Source organism: Electrona antarctica (assembly GCF_951216825.1).
Source record: "Electrona antarctica genome assembly, chromosome: 20".
Lineage (NCBI taxonomy): Eukaryota > Metazoa > Chordata > Actinopteri > Myctophiformes > Myctophidae > Electrona > Electrona antarctica.
In genome coordinates this window covers 27,078,045-27,100,724 of record NC_136801.1, presented here as the reverse complement: position 1 = coordinate 27,100,724, position 22,680 = coordinate 27,078,045, and the positions used below count along the sequence as shown (strand labels likewise).

General features: G+C 42.8%; 2 protein-coding genes across 2 annotated transcripts; both read right to left on the bottom strand.

Moving 5' to 3' along the window:
- Positions 1-345: 345 nt before the first annotated feature.
- fitm1 (fat storage inducing transmembrane protein 1) lies at positions 346-3,525 on the bottom strand. The gene is made up of 2 exons (XM_079490253.1): positions 2,969-3,525; positions 346-1,638 (listed from the first exon to the last, which is right to left on the bottom strand). The coding sequence occupies exons 1-2, from the start codon at positions 3,253-3,255 to the stop codon at positions 966-968; spliced, it is 960 nt and encodes a 319-aa protein (XP_079346379.1). The 5' UTR covers positions 3,256-3,525; the 3' UTR covers positions 346-965.
- A 1,964-nt stretch (positions 3,526-5,489) lies between these two features.
- Positions 5,490-22,253, bottom strand: dcaf11 (ddb1 and cul4 associated factor 11). The gene is made up of 15 exons (XM_079489525.1): positions 22,024-22,253; positions 20,296-20,518; positions 18,004-18,131; positions 17,780-17,895; positions 17,315-17,379; positions 15,393-15,493; positions 12,555-12,701; positions 11,451-11,505; positions 10,672-10,740; positions 10,363-10,420; positions 9,246-9,431; positions 8,817-8,970; positions 8,014-8,166; positions 7,594-7,700; positions 5,490-6,083 (listed from the first exon to the last, which is right to left on the bottom strand). Exons 2-15 carry the CDS (start codon positions 20,502-20,504, stop codon positions 6,006-6,008), a joined length of 1,626 nt encoding a protein of 541 aa, XP_079345651.1. The 5' UTR covers positions 20,505-20,518; positions 22,024-22,253; the 3' UTR covers positions 5,490-6,005.
- Positions 22,254-22,680: the final 427 nt, after the last annotated feature.

Below are 22,680 nucleotides of genomic sequence, written 5' to 3'. Positions count from 1 at the left end.
GGTCCAGGAGAGTACCCAAATACTACCCATTTATCAGCTTCAATTTTATAGTGTTCCCATTCCAATTTTGTCTTCTCGTTTCTTTGTGTCATCACTTGTTCATTTTGTATCCTCTGAGTTCTCTCTTCTGATTGGATAAAATTCGTATCTCAACCTGAAAATTCACTAAAGAGCTGCAGAGACAGGGAAACCCCTGTTACTGATCAAACACTAGTCTAGCAATGATTACTATCAGAATATAGTACTTTGTGTCTTTGGCTGTTTAAAGTATCTGTGTGTTCTCCAACATGAGATTTAACACTTCTACCTTTTAACCTTATTATACCTAAACATCATCTCAACACAACCATGTCTTAACACAACCATTTAACATTGGTAAACCATATAATGTAAATCTGTGTCAACCTGAACTTAACCATCTCCTAATGTCTAAACGGCCATTTCAATTATACAATCATATTTAACCTAAGCAGGGGATTACGGTTATGGCATGGAAAAGCGGAAGACGTTTGGTCTCATGCGAGAGACCCAGGTTCAAGTCCCAGGTTGTGTAGGGCATTAAAGCTGCAGTATTTGTGCTAATGCCAAGCCTGTCTCTTCATCTTATGAACTGCAATCTTGAAAGTCATACAGTGTTTCCACACTTGAGCAGACAGGCGTAGCCGTTTTCTGCTGTCTGCCGACGTGTCTTCCGGGTTTTTAGACAGCTGGTGGATGGAAAAGAAGCAACACCCACGCGGCAGAATGCCGCTGGGGCAAGCGTTTCCGGGAATCTGGCCGTCGCTGCAATCTGCCGCGTGGGTGGAGCTTCTTTTCCATCCACCAGCTGTCTAAAAACCCGGAAGACATGTCTGCAGACAGCTGAAAACGGCTGCGCCTGTCTGCCCAGGTCTGGCAACAGCTATAATGCCCTCTAGCCTATCCCACTTGTGAGAAACTTATTGTATTGCAGCAAGTTTGTATTATTACTCTTCTGGTTGCTTGTCATCATCATCAACATCATCATCGTCTGTGTTAATGAAGAGTCCCTCCCCAGGCAAACCGGGACAGCCCCAGCTGAGTTTGAGGCGGTACCACCCCTGATAGAGTCCTCTCCATCCCAGATAAGCCAGAGCTCCCCCGAGCTGCTGGGAGGGAAACTGCGGGAAGTGGGCGAGCTGACACAGCAACAGGAACATCCACAGAGACAGCAGGAGTGTACAGAGAAGGAACAGCCCTCTCAGGGCACCTCCCGGCGACCTCTGCATGACCTTCTCCCGGGCCAGAAGAGGCCCAAAAACGGACAGCTCCTCAACGAGCAAGAGGCAACACAGGCATAGGACGAGGCTGTTTTCGGAGACCTCGTAGCCGCGCCATACCATACCTGCTCTGAGACAGGAGACCTTGGTCTGGTCCTCGTGCAGAAGCAGTAGGGGCGACCCCGCCTTGGTAGCAGCCATGGGCTCATAGCATGTCCCCGAAGCATTCTCCATTAGGCTCAGGAGCCGCCGGCAGCCCCACCACAGAGCTGCCGCAGATGCTATCCGAGAGACGTGGCGGAGGGAGAGAGAGAGGGAGCGGCGTGCAGAGAAGGAGGCTAGAAGGACGAAGGAGCCGGCCAAGATGCAGGTCCAACCCCAAGCTGACTGAAGGAACTTCCTGGGAGATGGTTTTGAAACAGATTCAGTCAAATTGCAGTATATATTGACATAGAAGCTACAAATACTAGTCTCATAGTTTAAAATAAAACTACTACAATGCAAATTATTTCTCAGTGAAGTAATTATTCATTTAGTATTTGTTATCATATTACAGTTATACCATATATGGTGCAGCCATGGTGACACTGGTGAAACATATACAGTAGCAGCCTTTACAGTAACAGCTGAGCGTAAATAGACCCCCGCATGCCTTTTTGTGACCCCATAAACGTATGGAGGGCAGCCCCCCCTCCCATGCAGCAGTACTGCATGCATCCTGACCTACAGGACAGAGACTCAGTTACTGATTGCGATACAGAGCACAGGGTGCTGTGCTCGAGCAACTGCAGATCACTCAAAGCTAATACAGAATGTTCCACAGTGATGCATGATTGCACTGCTGCAACTTATCCCTATGTGTTCTTTTACTGAATATTATTTATTATAGAACATAGGCTAAGTTTTGTAATCACAAACTGGTTCAGGTGTAACCATGTACTGTATCAACCTATTTCCATATGTATGCACTAACAGCAATACATTGTTTTCAATGTACAATGAATGCACAGGAATTTGAATTAATGACAGTGGTGTTCACTGGTGTAGGTACACAACAAACGGCAGTTACGGCACACACGAGAGCAAAAAGGACTGACTTGACTTAGTGACTTCTGAACATTGTTTTAACCAGGAAGGACATTAGGGCAACATTAGCCTCGGAAACCCAGACGTTTTTTATTTCCAGGGAGAAAAACAGGGCAACATTAACTATCACTTGCCTGAGTGAGTCAAGCTGTCTTTTGCAAGCTATCTATTTCTGTCTAGTTTAATTTGTGGGCTACACATGTAATTTAATTCAGCCAACTAATTTGCATTACCTTTATGTCAGCACTTTTGTAGCCACCGACTTCTGCTATGCTGACAGCATTTTTGCATTAACAACTTTAATCCCCTCTTACACCAGTGACCCATGTTTAACTCATACAGTATTTCAGGGCAGATCCTTTTACACCAAACCACTAGAGACCAGAGACCACATATTTTAATTTGAGATGGACTCAAGTTACAGGAATACCCTGATAATACTTCACTGCACTCACTCACCCATACTGTGTACGTTTTATAACATTATAGCCCATAGGGGTCCTATGGCTAGTTCTGTTTCAAGAGAGTGGGTCAGTAAACTAAATTGCCCAATATTTCTTAATATATGTAAAAGTGAACAGATTTTTATTATCCGAGAGCAGATCTATACAGAAACAAACATTTGCCCCCCCAGAAGTTCTTACCTGTACAAGAAGTGGTGCTTATTGGCAAAGATACTGTACTTAGACACCGATAAGCTCAGCAGTGGTCCAAATAGTATGAGACCAGATAGCATCAGGTGGAAATGCTGCTTCACTAGGCTGCTGCTTAAAATTCTGGACAACAAGTTCGTCACGAACACCAGGACCCAGTTCAGCAGTCTGAGCACGAGTTTCACTGGCAGTACGAGATCCACTGCCGTCTTATGTAATTTATCCAAGTTGATCTCTGGGAAGAAGCCATTTGATGTGGTTTTGCATTTTAGATCCATTTTGTTTGAGGTTTTCCTTTTTTTTCGTTCCTGTCTGGACTCTGTAGTGGACTATGAATTATCTTCAGTTATAGGTTAGGATCTTTAACACACATGCCCCATTTTCCTTCTTCTCTCCTCTGTTCCCTTCTTCCAAATAATTGTATCCCAAATGGGCTTTGGAGTCTGCCTGGTGCTTTGTTTGTGTAGTGTGGAACCCCCCTTCTCAGGAACCCCTTATCACTGTCAGGCCTGTAGCACATGGTCTACAAAAATACCACTCTACTCTACCCCCCCCTCTCTCTCACCTCAACAAACTCCACCCATCCAGAGCCCAGACTGGAACCTTGGTGACAGGAATGACAATTATAGCATCTAATCATTAGATGCCCACATTAGATTCTAATGTGACCTACTAATCCAAAAACAATGCTACTACAGAGTGATGTTTGGTTTGAAACTGTTAATAAGCAAAAGAACGCACAGCTGAACTGGCATCGGGGACAGAAAACCACAAGTATTTAGCCTGGCCTAAAATAACATCTGAATGCAGTGTGATAATCTGTGATTGATTTGGTATTACATTCTGTAATGTAGTACTAGGCCCTACTAGGCTCATCAGAATTCATCGCCAAGTTTTTAAATGTAGAAATCTTTGTGTAAAATGGTTTCATGGCTCCTTATTTGGAAATAACTCAATTTTCTGGATGGTTCCCTTCTGGTGTCTGCAGTCTGAGTCAGCTGTTGATGCCAGAACTAATTTAAGTCATTCACCATTGCCAATCTGCAGTTGGCACTTGGCACCAGGAACAGCTGCCCTTCTCACAGCCAATTCTGTCTCTTATTTTTGCTGCCGGGAGCCAAATTGACAATATTGTCTCTCTTGCTTCTTGGAACTGCTGTTAAATGTATTTACTTGTATTTGATACTTTTCGCTAAAATGGTCCTAGAAATCATGTAAGGCTGGCTTTTCATGATGAAACTTTGCCCATTGCAAGTACCATAATTAGAACATAATTTCCATGCATCTTGACAGATTAACACAAAGCAATTCAAAAATAATAAAAGTGGCATGCAACACACTATTTCATAGGAAAAGAGCTATCAGCGCATTACAACCACTTACAGTAAACCCGGTATACTTTTTTGACAGGGAGTTGCCCACGGGTCTATACTAAGCCCACACCTTTTTCTGCTATTTTCGTTGGATGTTCACCCCAGCAAGTCAATCAGGAGAAAAATATCTCCAACCTATGTTCTCCGCTAAAGATCGTTGTTGTTTTCTGATCCTGTTACTACAGTATATTTATAATAAAGCCTCTAAAATTCTTTGTCTTCCATCGAAACTTCAGCCCAGTTGATGAAAAACCCACCGCTGGCATTGGCTTGCTAATAGCATCATCATAAACATTATCTTTTATTTATAAGCCCTCCATGTCTAGGTCTAATTTTAGAGCACTTATTGCATTCCTGTCATTACAATGTCCCCATGCTTCTTTACTAAGGCCCCTATAGTAGAGATTACCATATCTGGCTAAATGCTCATTCAACAAATGTGTGTAACGACAATCTGTGAGATTGTAAATCAGCTATTTTTGGGGGCCCATGGCCGAGTGGTTAACGCCTGTACCGTATAGGCTCTGTAGCAGCCTGACAGAGTGAGTGAGTTCAATACTTCGATCTTAATCTTTGCTGCATGTTGCGGTCGCCCCGCACCACTTTGCGCTTCCTGTCAATCTCCACTGTACTATCAATTAAAGGCACAAAGCCCCCCGCCCAAAAATACAAACAGACAAATCGGCTATTTTCGAAGAGATTGGGTGTAGCAGGAAAAAAGGACCGTACCAAGTATAAAGCCCTGAGGAACTCCAAAACTAAACTAAGTATATAGGGCTTAAAGTGGTTAATAATTAAACAAGTAATAACTTCTTCAAATACTGATTTCCCAGTGAACTGTGACAATCTCAGGTCAGGTTATATTATTTAATGCTTTATTTAGATAAACCTGGGGCAGCCATACATGACTTGACGGGATTTGGACTTAACCCGGGTACTTGCAACTCATAAGGAATATGAGGTCTGTGAGCCACCAGGCACCCCAGGGAAGGCTTATCACTGAAATTGGTCTGTGAAAATGTGGAATTCAACCAACCATTCAGTGGCTGGTTCGTTGAGAAGTCGATAAGTCATGTTAGATTCAAGCCTTGGCTCAAATTACACAAAAGTTAAATACATTTTTAAAACAATCTATGTAATTACATTTAAAGAAATGTTTTATTGATAATGCAAAACAGGTTTGGGAATAAAACACAGATATTGATATAAACACTCTAATAGCACATACACAGATCAATGTGTATGTATGTTAGGTATGCATGAAGGTACATATCTGCATCCCAACCGCTTCACAAAGTCTTGGCCTCGACATGAATAAAACATGTTCGCTTTGGCCAAAAATTATATATTTTTGTCCAACCAGTTGTTGGACCAAGTTGTCCACAAAGTCTGAGTTCGGTCTGAGACCACGGTTTTCTCAATAAGAAAGTCCACACTGATTCCAAATCAGCACCCATGACTTACTCTGTGAACAGAGGCCTAACATTGAAATATTATACATCATTTATACAGTTATAGTCATTATTGTCACACTTTGTTTGCCCAGTACATTTCTAACATTAATTTAACTTATGATGACCATCACTAGGGTTCAAACTGCTGTTTTCTTTTTCGTAACAAGCTCTGGGAGCGGCCGAGCGGGGGAAATCCAGCTTTCAGTCTCGCTCCCTCTCGCGCTCCTCGTCTAGTGGGTGGGTCTGTCTGTGCTCCCACATGCGTACCACTCCATCCCACTATGGAGGAGAGAGGGATGAATACGACAATAGAATGCAAGGAACGAGAGATCGGGAGACGGGGAGAGAGAAAACAACAGAAGTAGAAAATGGGAAAGGATGGAGAGAGAGATAGAAAGCATAAGGGAAAGATAGTAAGAGAACATGAGAGGTGGGAGGGAAGAAATCATGTCCGATTTAGGTCGTTGTCGACTCTACTAAATGAGGATGCATCATTGTGGCTAATGTGAAGATTGGGATTATGTAATTTATCTGGTCTTGATAAAAACCCACATTACAATGTTTTTCCTCGTGGATTTCTCACAGTTCATTTGAACATTAACGTTTGCTCTAAAAAGCACTTCTGCGTTATTGCATCAACCTTCACATCATCTGTTGTTAACCCATTTTGGGCGGGAACCCCTCTTGGTGTTTAAAGCATTATGTTACACTTTAGCTATTGAAAAATAGCAGATCTACAAGATCATAGCGTGGCACTCGGTGCCGCGCTATGAACTTGTAGGTCTGCCATTTTTGAAAAATCGTTAAAATGTGGTGCAAATCTTTGAATTTATATTCTTTCAGAGCCAACGTTTTTAACTCAAATCTTTGCTTCTGGGGGTGTCCCTCCCTGGAACGACATATTTTCAGATGGGGGGTCGGCGGCCAAATACATATAATTTTTGGGGTTCTTGACATGAAATATTGAGAACCACTGATATAGAAACATTATTTCGACGTCAGGCCTAAATGGGTTAAGGACTTTGTAAATACACTTTTTGAAAAAAGTACTGTAGATAAACTGTATTATATGCCATATATTATAATCACATTGCCTGTGGTCTAATTCAGGGGTTCTCAACGTTTTTGGCCGGGGACCCCCGGAAAGGCTTTGGCCATGTCTCGCGACCCAAGCCCTGCCCCGCCTCCCCACCACCAATACAAACTGACTGCAAGAATAACCTTAATAATAGAGCACATATATCATAAATGAAACCACATATAATCATTAAGGAAAGTTTATGCATTGACCCCCATCTGAAAATATTTTGTGCCAGTTGAAAATGCTAAAATTCTTCAAATGATTCCCCGCTCTTATCATACATCATCACACTCACAAAGGGCGCAGGCACACTGTCGCGTCCAAAAACACCTAGAGCAGGCGTCTCTTCCGGCTTTATAAACAGCTGGTGGATGGAAATGACGCTCGCACGCAAGCTTCATTTCCGTCCACCAGCTGTTTAAAAACCCGGAAGAGACGCCCATGCTCTAAGAGCTTTCTTGACGCCTCTTCGCGCTACTGTCTGGGGTACAGGCACACAAAGCTGTGCATAGGAGGGGCTAGCGCCCCTCAAAACAATTCACATTGCAATTTCTTGTGATCTTGTAAGTGTTAAATGGGGTTAAAGTGGTGATGCTATGCTATATTTATCAAATTTAGCTAGAACCCCCCACAACTGCCCCTTGGGACTTTGAGAACCACTGTCTATCATAACATCTGTGATAGAGAGAGAGAGACAGCAGTACTCACAGAACTGCTGACAATGTTGTCCTCATAGGGGTGCCAGCTAACATCCCTCACACACGCATCATGACTCGCCAGCCTGGCTTCCACGGTGCCCGTTAGCACGTCGTAAACTGGGTAATGGGGAAAAAGAAATGTAGCTAATTTCATGTCCTCCATTTGGGAGAAAGTACATAGCATACGAATATAGAATATAGTCATTACGCTTATATTTCACTGTCATAGATACAGGATCTATATGTCAGTGAGCATATTAGGTGTCACACATATTTATACACTGAGTGGGGATGTACTGTGTACTGTATGTGTCTCAGCTGATATGAGTGACTGTGTCTTATCTATATCTATCTACATATGCGCTCACACACACACACCCAACAACCCCCCCCCCCCCCCACACACACACACACACACAGTAAGACTCACTTATGATTTTGCCGGTAGAGCACCCCGAGTAGATAAATCTTTGTCCGGTGGTGAACTCTGGTGAGAAACGGCAGCGGATGAGCGTGTGTAGAACGCCGTGGCCACGGTACGTCATCACTGAAGTGTCACCGGTCAGCTTGTGTCTTTTCAAGGCTGTGTGGGACAGAGGCACGCAAGCACAATAAAGTAAGATATAGTTGAGCAAATGAATAGTAAAGTGAATGTGCAATAGCACACTGGCAATGTTGCAGTACAACAGTTAATATATCCATTGACTAATCCAACACAATCATTTATTTTTTGTTGTTTTGAAAAGTCTGATCTGAAAATAATCCCTGGAGAACTTTTACAAATTAAATTGAAAGGTCCATCACTAATTACCCACACGATGTTTTGCTAATACTGATTCAAATAGTCAGGTAAGTTCATTAACGTTTAATGTACATTACAATATATGGCCGAAGCTGATCAACGCTGGTATGGTCCATTTAAAGTGCTTGTGTGTGTATGTGGAAGAGGCATACTGTATTAACAGTTGATATCCTGGTTTTGAAGATACCTTTTTTTGAAGATCAAAAATATACTTTTTTTCTTTAGATCTATAATGAAAATATTTTTGTCATGCTTTAGTGATGCTTAGTGAGAGTACATAAAAATAGTTAAGTGGTGAAAAAAAACACAGTTATTAGAAACTTAAGAGCCCGACCGATACTGATATTAGGTGTATACATACAAACATACATTCTATAAAATAAAATCAGTTTCACTGTACAAGCCGGTTGTACTTTCTTTGGTATCCTCACCTCTCTGGGGGACCTGTTGCCAGCGGTAATCCCAGTTTTGCTGGGTGACAGCGAGGCGTGAGGCAGCCAGCCCTTCCTTGGGCGAGAACTTCCTGATGTCCCACAGCTTGATGGACTGATCCTTAGAGTTGCTGATGAGATAGCGTGCATCACCCTGGTACAGAAATTGTAAGATGTCACATAACAGTACAATATTAGGGCCCATTTCAGTACAACCATAACATTCCACTTCCACATACTAAAAACCTCATATATGGGCCCCCCCCCCCGAGCTTTGTACATTCTTATTCACTGGTTCACTGTTTTCTTTGTTTGTCAGTATGGAGAACTATTTGTTTACCTCCATGACAGGTTAATTAAACTCCAGCCTCCATTTTGTACAGACACCCACCTCCACCACGACCACGCATCCCTCTAGCTAGTAGCTACCTTGCTATGGATGAAGGTGACGCCATCTCGGTGACCAGCCAGCTGTCCTACGGGCTGCGGCCTCTCCTCACGCAGCGTCCGTCTGTCCCACACCTTGCACAGCGCATCGTCGCTGCCGGAGAAGAGCAGCTGGGAGGAGCTGTCGGCAAACGCCACCGCGTTCACGTCGTCCTCGTGAGCGTCGATCTGAGCCGGGCACAGGGAGAAGGGTAGGGTGAGTATGCGTGGGAAACAGAGGCGTATCTACAATAAGGCGAGGGCAGGCGTCCGCCTGTCCAAATCTATTTCTGGCCTGGCCAAAATCCATACAATGAGAAAAAAAAGGACACAAAAACAAGACATGAGAATTATTAGTGTACAGCTGATTGGCCGTTGCGGTAGAGCGCGACCCTCAATCACCCATTGGAATGCAAATGCAAGCCTTTCAGCCTTCGTCTGGCAGGTATATCTCTTTGAAAACCTTTAGTGCTACGATTGTGCGCGGGGAGACGACAATTAACACATCTTGCCTGTCCAAAAAGTAATTCTTGCCTGCCCAAAATGTAATTCCTGGAAACGCCACTGGTGGGAAATGTGTGTCAAGTGTGACTGCGAATGGGAGAGAAGTGCATGCATGTGGGGTAAAAGAAAGGTGTGCTGGCCTGGTATATAAATGTTGGTGCACAATATGCAATAGTGAATTTGAATATTTGTCTCATATGCAGTAAGGTGAGAGACTAAGAGACATGCGGACAAGGGTACGGGCGGAGGGCATGCATGGACACGAGAGAGAGATACAGTAGGAGACAAAGTACTACAGACACTGATGCAGAAACACAGGTGGGGAGGGGGGGGGGGGGGTGAACGAGACACAGAGAAAAACAGATGGCGGAGGTCATTCTGTGACTTCCACACAGAAACGGGGGGGGAGGAGAAATGAGGTGCACCGAATCCCCCGTGGAGCTAGCAGACACAGGTGGCCCGACACAGTGGAGAGCTTTGTGTGAGATTAGACACATTCAGCTCACCTTGATCACCACAGAACAGTGGAACAATGACTTGTGTGAGCAGGTTCTGTAGCTAAACACAATTCACACAAACAGGCCTATATGCGGACACAAGACGCGCACACACTCACCTTCAGTGTTCTTTTATTCTGCTCCCTGTCATAGACGTAGAGGCAGCCATCATTTGCTCTGAAAACGTGAGGGAGAGACTGAATTAATTCTCATCCAAACCTGCACAGGGACCTTTCACACCGATTACTGAGGGGGGTACTGTATATAAATTGCTCTTCTGAATATGTAGCACCTGCCTTTTAAAATCAACAGAAATGTGAACTGCATTACACTTTATTTGTAATGCACATCGCATAGAATACATGTTTAAAGTTCTCTTAAAGTTCTATAGTGTATAATAAATATATGGATAGAAATGTTGAACTCACCCCCCCAATATCTCCTTGGAGTCCGTAGATGCGGCCAGCGAGAACACACAGAACCTCCTCTCGTCTGGACTACACAACACAACAAACACACACTGTCACACAACAAGCTCAGCGCGACGACACACAACATCAGCAACATGACAAATGCTGCGCAGGCTACTCCACAACGTGCATGAACGAGACTCTCATCACCACCATATTGTTGGAATCGTTATATGGGTTTGAACAGAGGTATGCAGCTATGCCATAATAGTCCCTATAATTGGTGACTTGATACGCGGAGTGAGTGGAGTGATGTGATGTGATGTGATGAACCCTGTCAGCATCATTCATCCATGCAGTAATGGAGGTAGAGAAGCTGGGATTGATAGATTACTGCAGGGGTTCTCAACGTTTTTGGCCGGGGACCCCCGGAAATGCTTTGGCAATGTCTCGCCCCTCCCCCTCCCGACCCCCAATATAAATTGACTGCTACAATAACCTTAAACCATTTTGGGCGGGAACCCCTTTTGGTGTTTTAAGCATTGTTATAATTTAGCTATTGAAAAATAGCAGATCTACAAGCTCATAGCGCGCCACCGAGTGGCGCGCTACGAGCTTGTAGGTCTGCTATTTTTGAAAAATCATGAAAATAATTTAAAAAAAAATTAAAATAATTTGGGGACCCCCTAAAATAATTTGGCGACCCCCCGAGGGGTCGCGACCCACGGTTTGAGAACCCCTGGATTACTGTACCTGAACTGTAATGCTATAAGTTACTATGGAGGAGAAACACTAACTTGAGGTCCAAGGCGGTGTGCGTTTCACTGTCTCCGTCTACACTGCACACATGAACTACAGAGACAGAGAAAGAGAGAGAACATCATGAGTAAAACACATTGTCGTGAATAACTGTGTTGCAGAACCGACTAATTTTGGGGTAGGATTGCAATTGAAATGAAAGCTAACTGTAGGCATAGTAACCAAGGAGGAGTCGAGCAGCGTTGTAACGATGCAGGGTGGCTCTGATAGGTTGAGCCAAGCCTGGGAATTTATTCCAGCAGTGGCTGTACTTTTTCTTCTTTAACTTAAAGCACTGCAGCTGGCTGAGATGTGCTGAAGTAAAATGTTTTTTAGTCAGTATAAACTAGCTAGCTAATATTCATCACAGAATCACAGATGTTGGTAATATTACACATCTGAGAATTATTTTAAAGTGCTCCTCCAATTCACAGACTCCTCTAATCAAGGATACACTTGATACAAGTGGGGGGTGTCCGGAACTGTGACGGCCCACCCATCACTCTGACGTGCCCACCCAAAATGGCAATCCTACCGCCACTGCTGCCAGGGATCTATAATTGGAAAATGCCCAAGCTGGTTAGCTTTTTTTGTTTTTTTTACTCTCTTCCCAAAACAAACAAACTGTAAGATACATCATGGGACAATCACGTTTCTATCCAACATATTGATGATTTCCTCTAGCCCAGTGGTTTTCAACCAGTGGTCCGGGGACCACCAGTGGTACTTGAGGAGGTTCCAGGTGGTCCCCAGAGAAATTATGGAGAGTTGGTAAACAAATAGACCCTTATTATTATATGTAAAATGAAACCAAATGGACCCATACGGGTACATTTTACGCTCTCAAGAGTTAAATTAAAGTTAAACATCTGCATTACTTAATTTCCAAGAAGTCTACACAATTAGAGAATGTAGAAGAATTGTTATTTTGATCACCACATGAATACGGCATGTAATTGTGGACACGATCTTATCCAAACAACAACAAACTATTCTATATGTTGGGTCTGAGAGGATAAATGTCATCAAATGGTGGTCTGCGGCTCAAATGCCGAATAAATAATGGTCCTTGATATGAAAAGGGTTGAAAACCACTCCCTTACTGTAGTCAGACCAGCTGGAGTAGAGGATGTGCTGTGTGTCTGGGGTGAAGCAAACATCCAGCACGCTCCAGCCCACGTCTCGCGCCTTCACCGTCCTTCGCAGGTTAAAGCGCCCCCTGCTGGTGTCATACAGCCGGATGTTCTGGTCTGCAGTGCAGAGGGATTCATATTATGTTTTTGGGTGGTGCAACCACTCCAAGGAACAGCAATGTGACTATGTCCTATGAGTACCAACAGGGGGCACTGTTGCACCACTCACTTCAGACCGGTCTGATTTTTTCATTATTGGCAAAATGTCGCAAAAATAGCCACGGTCTTATAATATGCTTTGTATTATATACTCTGTGTTCCGTGGTGAAAAATAGATGATCTACAAGCTCCCTGCGAACCGTCATGTCCAAGGGGTGTACTTTTACATCATGGCTGGGGGATGTACTTCAAGCCACCTCACCCTTTGGGCCACATGGCCCCGGCAAGGTTTACTTACGTTTAGTCAGTGGTTACTTTTATTTTTCATAAAGAGCGCAATGGGATGCTATCATGTTGTGGACAGTGCATATTGTGTAACTACAAAACTGGAATGCTTTGTTCCTGCTGGATTAAATTGCAGGCATGCGAGAGGGAAGCTGTGGCAATATAACAAGAAGTTATTTATGTCAATTTCTTCCGAATACTTTACGGATCTAAATTTAGCTTCCTGTGGCAAGTGCTAAGCACAACAAATTTGCATTCAGCTCCAGCAGTGATCAGCATCACATAGCCTCTGGTTGGAAAACAACAGGTGTTTCTAATCAAAGGGAAAGTCGTGGCATTCGTATGACAGCCAAGAGTACGGAGTACAGAGTTCGTAGTTCCAGACTCCTTGAGAAGGCCTATAACATAATAGGAACACGTACAAATAAAACTGCACTTTTATAGCAAAGTGCTGGATTTTGAATCATGTTGAATCTTAAAAAAATTGAAGACGCTCGCTGTAGTGACTTTGTTCATTGTTTGACCTTTGTCTGCAACTGCAAGGAGACACAAATAAGGGTCTGTTTCCAGACCATTTATATAAAGACATGATGACACCTACCACAATACAGTATGTCAAATAATAATATCCTTACGGATATTATTATCCATCACCTGGTAGACCAATGAGTCTAGCATATGGAGTGTGCACCACCACCACCAGAGTGTGCACCACCAGCTACTTGTAATTCCATTATTATTAAGTTCTATGCAACTGCCAATTAATTTAAAACAAGCAATTTACTGAATCTGGTTGCACCGTTGAAACATAACAATTGTCCTAACTAGTAAAACTTTAGTGTAAATTGTTAGTATGAAAAAATTTTATAGGTAAAAGATTGAATAAATCACACTCGTGTGAAGTGAGGGGCGCTCTTATCATCATACATCACATTCCGTGCTCAGCCAATGAAATCATCACATTCCTGTGCATAGGGCTAGCGCCCGAGCAAAAAAACAACAAAAAAACAAAACGTTTTTTGTTCCTACACAAACATTTAATTCCCATTGACAATGAATGGACACTTTTACGTCATAGTGTCTGAGCAATGATGATGTACGATGATAAGATGTGATTTTTATTGTTATAAAGCGTCAAAAAGTATAAAATGCGATACATCCCATTTTTTCTGAGAGAGAGAAAGAATTGAGGGAGAGAAACGACTAACGGAAGTATAAAGACTGAGAGAACATCATGCTGTCTCATGCCGATTCAAGGAGATGAGATTACATGATTGAAGAAATGAAGACTTCATTTGTGTGGTTGGTGAAACCTGACTGAATTTACTACCGGTATTCACAGTAGAACAAAATGAGTGTCTTATCTGAACCAGAGCCAATGCAATGTTCTACTCTCACACCACTTGATTGGCGTTCAGTCAGTAACATTCAGTCAGTAAAAGCATTGCTTTGCTACCACCTCTAAGATGCACTTATGAAATTGTTAAAGTATGTACACAATGCTGACCTTGTATGTTTTCAAATAAGTGTAAGTATGTGAAAGCGTCTCCTTTCCCCCTTCTCCTTAAAAGCTGTCAAGATGTTTGTCTTTATTTTTCTCGTTTAGTTTGGAAAAAAAATGTAACTTGAGAAATGTATCTGCAAGAAATGAGTACATGAACAGGAGCAAACATAACACGTCATGTTTTTGATAAATCTGCTGGACTTGGAAACAATCATATGCACTATACCACATGATGTAAAAACTGTTTGTGTTCGTATGCAATGACCAAAATAAAAACATAATTAAAAAAATAAAGAAATTGTATGTACACATTAATTAAATCAAGAGAATTAGAAAAACAACAAAAACAACTAGACTTAGCAAGGACAAACACGGCTAGTGCAACAGCCCTCCGTTTTCTGTGGGCTCAACGCACATATGACCTTGTGCCATCAAATTTAGTTCATAGTATAATAGCATAATAATAATAACTGAACCATAACCACAATTCATTTAACAAATCAGTTCAATAAATGTTAATTATGTCAATAGAGGGTATGCACATGCATAAAGTGAATGGCAGATCGAGTGACAAAGTGAATTTAATGTTGTTTAAAGTAATTTAATGCAATCAAATATGACTTTTCTGTTTGGATGTATGGGCTGTCAAGGCCAGAAAGTAGTTTTTTGCCACTCAGTAGGCGTTCCCGCATAACTTCCAGGTATGATGATGATGTCACGTGCATACCCTCTATAACCTCTTAACTACGCATGTTAATAATCATTATTGCATTAATATGAGACTGTCACAGGAGGCTCATAATATATGACATCCTGCCATATATTGTTTATTATTTTGAGGTTACTTCCTACGGTCCTACCTTGGCAGGCAGAGAGGAACATGTTGCCGTCCTCGTTGTACACGCCACAGAAGGCTTTCTGGTGGTACGTATCCTTGTGGGACACGTAGTTTGGCAGGAAGCTGTTGGAAGGAATACATTACTGTAGTGTAGTGTATGTCACAAACCCATGGTCCATTAACAGGTCTCTAGTGCCGGGTTACTCGAAGGTCTTAAACGCACGCACGCACGCACGCACGCACGCACGCACGCACGCACGCACGCACGCACGCACGCACGCACGGACGCACGCACGCACGTACGCACGCACGCACGCACGCACAGCTCCCACACAGAGTCCCATATCTGTGAGACCATGTAGATCTTTGTTGTAGATCTCTGCTACATGAAGTCACACAGACAGAAAAGACCTCTGCCCCAGGCCCCTGGTAATTGATTTATGTAACCAAGTGGTGTTGGTAAATACCTGGTTCTTCGGAGGGGGGGTACATTTTATTGCCTGCATTCATTTTACCACAGTTCAGTTTCCATGGAAATTACCAGAACTGATAAACATTTAGGCATAGGATCTAGGAAATTCAAGGACCCAGTCAATAGAAAATGAATTACCCAATTTGTTTTCTTTGTTTACGACTGCAGTAAAAGACAGTAGTGATGCGCGGGCCGGCCCGTTGCCCGCAGGTCCCGCTGGGCGGGTGGACGGGTCAAGGTTTTCAGCGCAATTATCGTGCGGCGGGCGGGGCGGTTCACCCCTCCTCCCTTCCCCAAAAAAGGAGAAGAAAAAACATTTCGGTACCTGCTCTCCTACTCCTCCTGCTGAAATCATCAGCTTGTTCTGTTGTTCATCTTATGCTTATGAAAGGGGGCTTTTTGACCGTCGGAGAAAAATGTCCTCTCCGTCCTGATGTTAAAACAATTCCCCTCTCGGCTCTCACCCCTCTAAGGCTCTGAGTCTGAACCGTCATCAGCGCATGAGCGCATCTGCATTAAATCTTTCTTAATTGAGCGCATGGCATAAAATGAGAACAGAGCTACACTGCTGCAGTGCACACAACCCAAACGAGTGAAGTGAACTGTTCCAAAACAGATAGGCCTATGTCATGTCGTATGTGTATAAGTTTTATATGTTCATTCGAGGAACCGTCACCTCTCTCTCTCTCTGTCTGTCACTTCTAGGGCAGGCAATCAAGCAAATGCGATTATGCATGTGAATGATGCGATACTTAATATTAATAGCGGCAAAGCAAGCAACTGCTCATTTTACTTCATTTGGGCTGCAGCAGGGCAGACTGGTTGGGTCATTTCTTAGTGTTTAAAATGAGATATTCCTCTAAATCTGGATAGAAATGTAAAAGAAAAATAAAGGTGCCTCTTCCCCTCTCGCTCTCGAAAAGCAATTGAACTTGCTGTTGAAAAGCTGGTCGTTTGTTTGTTTTTGTGGGCCGCAGGGCGGGTGGGTTGTTGATTAATATATTGTTTTGTGGGGCAGGTTGGTGCGGGCTGACTCCCGTGGCGGTACGGGACGGGCGGGTTATGCAAAAAAGCCGGCCCGCGCAACACTAAAAGACAGTGTAGGCCAGGGTTCCCCAATTAATTTTCCTCAAGGGCCATATTTTGACTAGGGTACCAGGCTGGGGGCCGAGTCCGCACACACGAGGTCGAGGTCTTGCCCTGAAAATTAATTTTCAGGGCAAGACCCCATTTGAAAAGGATGCCCAGTTTGACATGCATAGGCTACTGACCCCCATTTAATGCTATTTATATCTGGGACCCCCTAAAAAATGAAATTCTTCCAGGGGCCACAAGGGGGCGCTCCGCGGGCCGCAAATGGCCGGCGGGCCTGGTGTAGGCTGTCGTGACGGCATGTTGTTCCTCTTGGAGCAGAGGTGTTTGTCTAGCCTAGTGTAGGAGTGCATGGTTGCATGCCGTCTAGACATACTCACTGTGTGCGGATGCGACTGCACTCGCCATGGGAAAAACTGGATCCTCTACACCTGCCGTGTTCCCTCTGCCAGAGACACGGAGCACAGAGAAAAAGACAGTCAACATTACAAGAACTTCTACAACTTCTACAATCGATTCGAACTGAATGCGAATCCATTGGTAATAATAATGTACAGTATTGGTGCAGTGTTACCCAAACTTAGGGCTATGCCCCATTTTGGGTCGTTGGAACTTGGATCCTTTTTTATGAGTCGCAATTTTGTTGTCTAAAATAGTCACAACGTGTAACAGACGATGGGATGCGTTAAAATAGGTCATACATAATTTATTTATCATGTATTTTCGTACATTTGGGTCCCAGGAAAACAACATGTCTAAAGCTAAAAGGTTTTGGAACCACTGTATATCTGCTATATAATATAGCCCATGGTCAGTGATCATAATATTTATGTATTATTTATTACCTCTGTGAGCATGTGAGTGAAGCTGCGTCGCCCCCTCAGGCTGGAGGCAGTGGCCAGCATGATCTGGGTTCGGATCTCACTCTGATCCAATTCCTCTGTGTCTGGCTGGGTATCCACTGTCAGGAAAGCAACGTTCAGTATATTCAGAGTATAAAATCATCATTTCATTATTATGCAGGTTGTTAACTTATGCAGTGTTGATACAAATATAAATGATGAGTTACCGGGGGGATTATACCGGTGCCCCAGGCGGCCCTCCCAGGCTCCATCACTGTCATCATCAGAATCTGAGTATGACTGGACCAATTGGAGTGCTGTGGCCCCACTGCCATGGATCAGCCTTACCTGGCCCCTACACACACAAAATACCACATCATCACAGTAAGCAAGTAACCAATTAATCGATCAATCCAGTGGTTCCCAAACCTTTCCATGCCAAGGACCAGCAAATGCCAAATAGCCATAGCCTCTGCCTGAAGGCCCCATTGCAAAATAGTAAAAAAAAAACTAAAAAAACTATCAAACAAAAACGTAAAAATTACACCAAGTGTTTTGTGAAATGGTTTTGAACGTTTTTCTGAAAATGTGACAATGTCATGCTGTAGTGACGCTGTGCCCAGAGTCACTATGTGTTTCTATGTAGTTTTCTTTTTTATTTCAATTATGATGTGCTGTATAATTTTCTAGCAATCTGCTGATCTGTGTTCTATAATAAGTCAATCCATTGAGTTATTTTTAATTTTCATGGTATGGCTGAGGTGCATGTCTGTCTGATTGAGAAACCCTGCCCAAGACTAACCAATCAGACTAGCCTGATTGGCACTCACAATGTTTGTGGCACCTGGAGAGAGCATGTGGCTCTGGCAGTACAGAGTGAAATTGTGAACAGAGAGAGACAACTGGAGGAGCAGGAGGATTATTTCCCAAATCTTGCTTAATTAATTTCTATTGGATCTTATTGGATGTACTAATACCACTGGATGAAGATGACTTTTATTTCCATTGTGGATTACAACATTTCCCAGATAATAAAGGCTTTTGGTTTGTGACTTTACGGAAGAGTTAAAGAAAGGGTGGTAGGAGACTTGCCATATTCACTGCATAGACTTCTGCATTTTGCTTTCTTTTGGACATTTCAGTTTAGTTTATGGACAGTGCCAGGACACTAATTGATTTAGTACCTTTTGAGGCTGTTTTATTTTGATTTCTTTAAGTGCGTATTGTTATTCAGAGTTATTTTGTTTTTGGTTTAATACATTTCAGCTAAACCATATTTACTAATTATTTTAGTGAACGCCCTACCAACAGCCATTAAGAAATGTGAATCCCGGCTAGATTCCTTCAAAACCGCTCTCAAAGAGCACTTCCGGGCGGCTGCAATTCGAGACTGGTACGTGTAAAAAAGTTTTTTCCATACTGTACTCGTCTTTCCCTTACTTTTTTGCATAGAATTGTATATTTGTACAACTTAGTCGTAGTGTTTTTTCTGGTTTTATCATCGTAGCAGATTTTGTATTGACCTGTACTTTCGCTGAACTGTACCCATTCTACATACTGTGAATACAATTTTCAATCAATCAATTTATTCTGAACTGACCCACCACCTCCCATTTTTGCTATGGCACTTCAATTATTTTTGCAACCGTCATAAGGCGGATGCCATTATATACTGTGTATATATATATATATATATATATAAAAAATATATAATTATATAATAATAAAAAATTAAACATTTTTATTTTATTTTTATTTTGCTATATTTTCCAAATGGTCCCTTGGCGCCCCCTGGCAGCCCCCATCGGGGCCGCCAACCCCTCTTTGAAAACCTGTGACTCAACCAACCAATTACAGTTGGGTGACACACACACACACACACACACACACACACACACACACACAGAGCAATTAATTTGCTATACATCTTAGAAATAACCTCCATCAGGAGTTCGCTAATTTACAGATGTATGGCAACAGTCAATCAAAGTGTCCATGATCTCCTGCTTGGCTGCAGCCCTGTTGCTCCACTGTGAGGAAGTAGCTGCCTCCTCCAGGACAGATTCATAGCTTTTGGCAGCATGTACCACTGTTTTACATGCTGTACTCAGCTGTGTCTGGCTCCATAGTGCTTCTGGGGTACTTATTAAGGGAATGGACTCAAGGAAGAGAACAATATCTTCCATACCACATGCTGGTTGCTGGGTGATGTTACCACTAGTGTCATTGCAACTACCAGGGACCAGTTCCAAGGGCAGAAAAGTAACAGTTAGCTACGTGTCTAGTGTCCTGTCCACAGGTTCAATAAATGCATTCATTTGTATGACAACATTGTGCATCCCAGTGACACTCAAAGCTTGTGTTTCAATAAAGCAAACCTTTTTACTTGTTTTCACAAGCAAAATGCATCGCATAATCGCATTCTTCCCAGATCACTCCCTCTGTGCACCAGGCATCAGCTGACGCTTAAATGGTCAAATGTAAGTTAATGTAAACTCAACTCAACTAAACCTACTCACCTTCTCAATAAGTGAGCCAGCACTTCAGCTAAATCAACGTCCTCCTCGGATGATAACTGTCTGTCCGCCTGCTGCCTGTCAGCCGCCCTGCGGCCTCGGCTACTACCACTGCTGCTCTGGTTGGGTTCTGTTGAATCGGACTCGTCTGCTGGGTTGTCATTGGAGGATCCCCTTCCACCGGACATCCCAGAACTGGACTGAGAGCCCATAGACCGAGGAGATCCTGGCAAGGCAGGGGAGAGTTGTCTGTGACTTATGGTAAATCAATGAGGTGGTAAGCATAAAAAGGGTTTGGTTCCCAAGCTTACAAATGCTCAATAACTCAGAGAGACTAGAGTGATATACAGAAGTAGATGGCAACAGGGAGACTATTAGCCCTAGAATGTCTGTGATGATACATGTATCATCAAACTGTTAATAAATCAATCAATCAATTTCATATATTCCTGAATACACAGCCATAAATCGCATCCATAGACTTGCAGTTAGAACGGCGGCATGAATATGGTCGGCGCTCCGTGTGTACTCGCTCAGTAAATAATTCTAAAGACTTGGGAGTCAGATATGGTACTTTTATATCCATGTGAAAGTTCTGGAATAAAATGTTTGTTTAGTCAAATATGTCCACTTTTTCACGAGCTGCACCTGGACAGTTTTCTCTCCGGGCAAAGGGGCCCGGAATGACAGCTGGACTTAATTTATCAAAACTTCCTCTGATCACAAACTGCATCACTGACCAGGGGTAACACAAATGGTTGGGGCACACAATTGGCAGGTGCGTTGCGATAGGTGCTGGGTAATTAATCACACCACCTGCCAATTGTGTGCCCCCAAACCTTTGTGTTTCCCTGATGACGTTTGTGATGATCAGAGGAAGTTTTGATAAATGAAGTTCAGCTGTCATTCCGGGGCCCCTTTGTCCGGAGAGAGTCCGGGTGCAGCTCGGGAGATAATTGACTAAATACACGTTTTGTGCCAGAACTTTCACATGGATATGAAAGTAGAGGACCATATCTTATTCCAAGTCTTTGGAATTATTTAATGGGTGAGTACAAACGGAGCACCGATCACATTTATGCTGCGCATGTTTCATTGCAAACCAGGAGCGGAGGCAATCGATCTATTGCTCTGTATGTGAAATACTTGGCAATGTATGTAACATTACATCAGAGACATTCTAGGGCTAGGAGATTACATACAGCAGCAAGGAAGGTTTAAAATCTAATAATGATCTGATCTGCACAATTACAACTCAATTAGATAATGGATTGGAAAACAGAAGTTTTAATATACAACTATTTTCCAGTGCTAATAAAGCAGTAATACAATAATTACATTTCTGTGTAACCTGGTTGGGGGGGCAAATGTTTTTAATTCTAAAAGACCATACTTTAAGATATTTTAAGACTATTTGGGGATCTGCAGGCTTAGTCCTAGTCTTACTTGAATCAGTCAGATAGAGGGAGAGACTACGTAGTTTACGTGGCCTCATCAGACTCAGAGCACAGCAGCATAGTTATATAGCAGTCATAACGAATTACTGATGAAACGGCTCATATCAAGGCTGTTTGTCTGTTCACCGATGCAACACAAGATGAAATAAACAACTTATTCTCGCTGTCAACTTGCAACTTTGTGTGTTTGTTGCAGTAGATCGGTGATTTAAGAATAAGATAGTCTCTTCATGTTATCTAAGGAAGCTACCATTAGCAAGATGGCTAACATTACCCCTATATTGATAGTCGAACGGTCTTCTGCTTGACAGCTCGGCGGCAGAGCTCTTTGGCGGTGTAGTTTGCACTTAATTACACGTCCGGTTTATTAGTACAGTTCAGATGAGAAAAATATTGAGTTCATGTCATGTGAAATGTGGATCGTTTTTCCAATGCAATCTTTCACCGAGCAACTATCAACCTTTGCAATCCGTGAAGCGCCATGTTGTTTACAAAATGTAAGAGGCAGCCTTCCCCCGTGAAAGCCCCTGCCCTGTTCCTGTCACGTGATCCCACCCAGCGCCCCCTAGACCCCACCTCTGTCTAAATAAAAGAATAGTTATAGACAGCTAAGACAGGTATACAATATCCATTTGCAAGGCCTACATCCCAAGAGTTTTCATGTCAACGAAATTGATACTCTAAATGAATATGATATATATTTGGCTAGCGACTTTGGTATGTTCAAGATAAATATATCGTTCAATACAACTAAGAAAATCTACATGTATTTTGCATGCATGTTGCACTATTACCTCTATTACAGGTATGTATTTTGTCTTTGAAGAAATGTTAATTTTGTTCAATCTGTATGCTAATACAATATTGTAATGGAATTGGTTTCCCTTTCCCTGCTGTTTGAGACATTTGATCCTGTGTCTAGGTCAGGTTG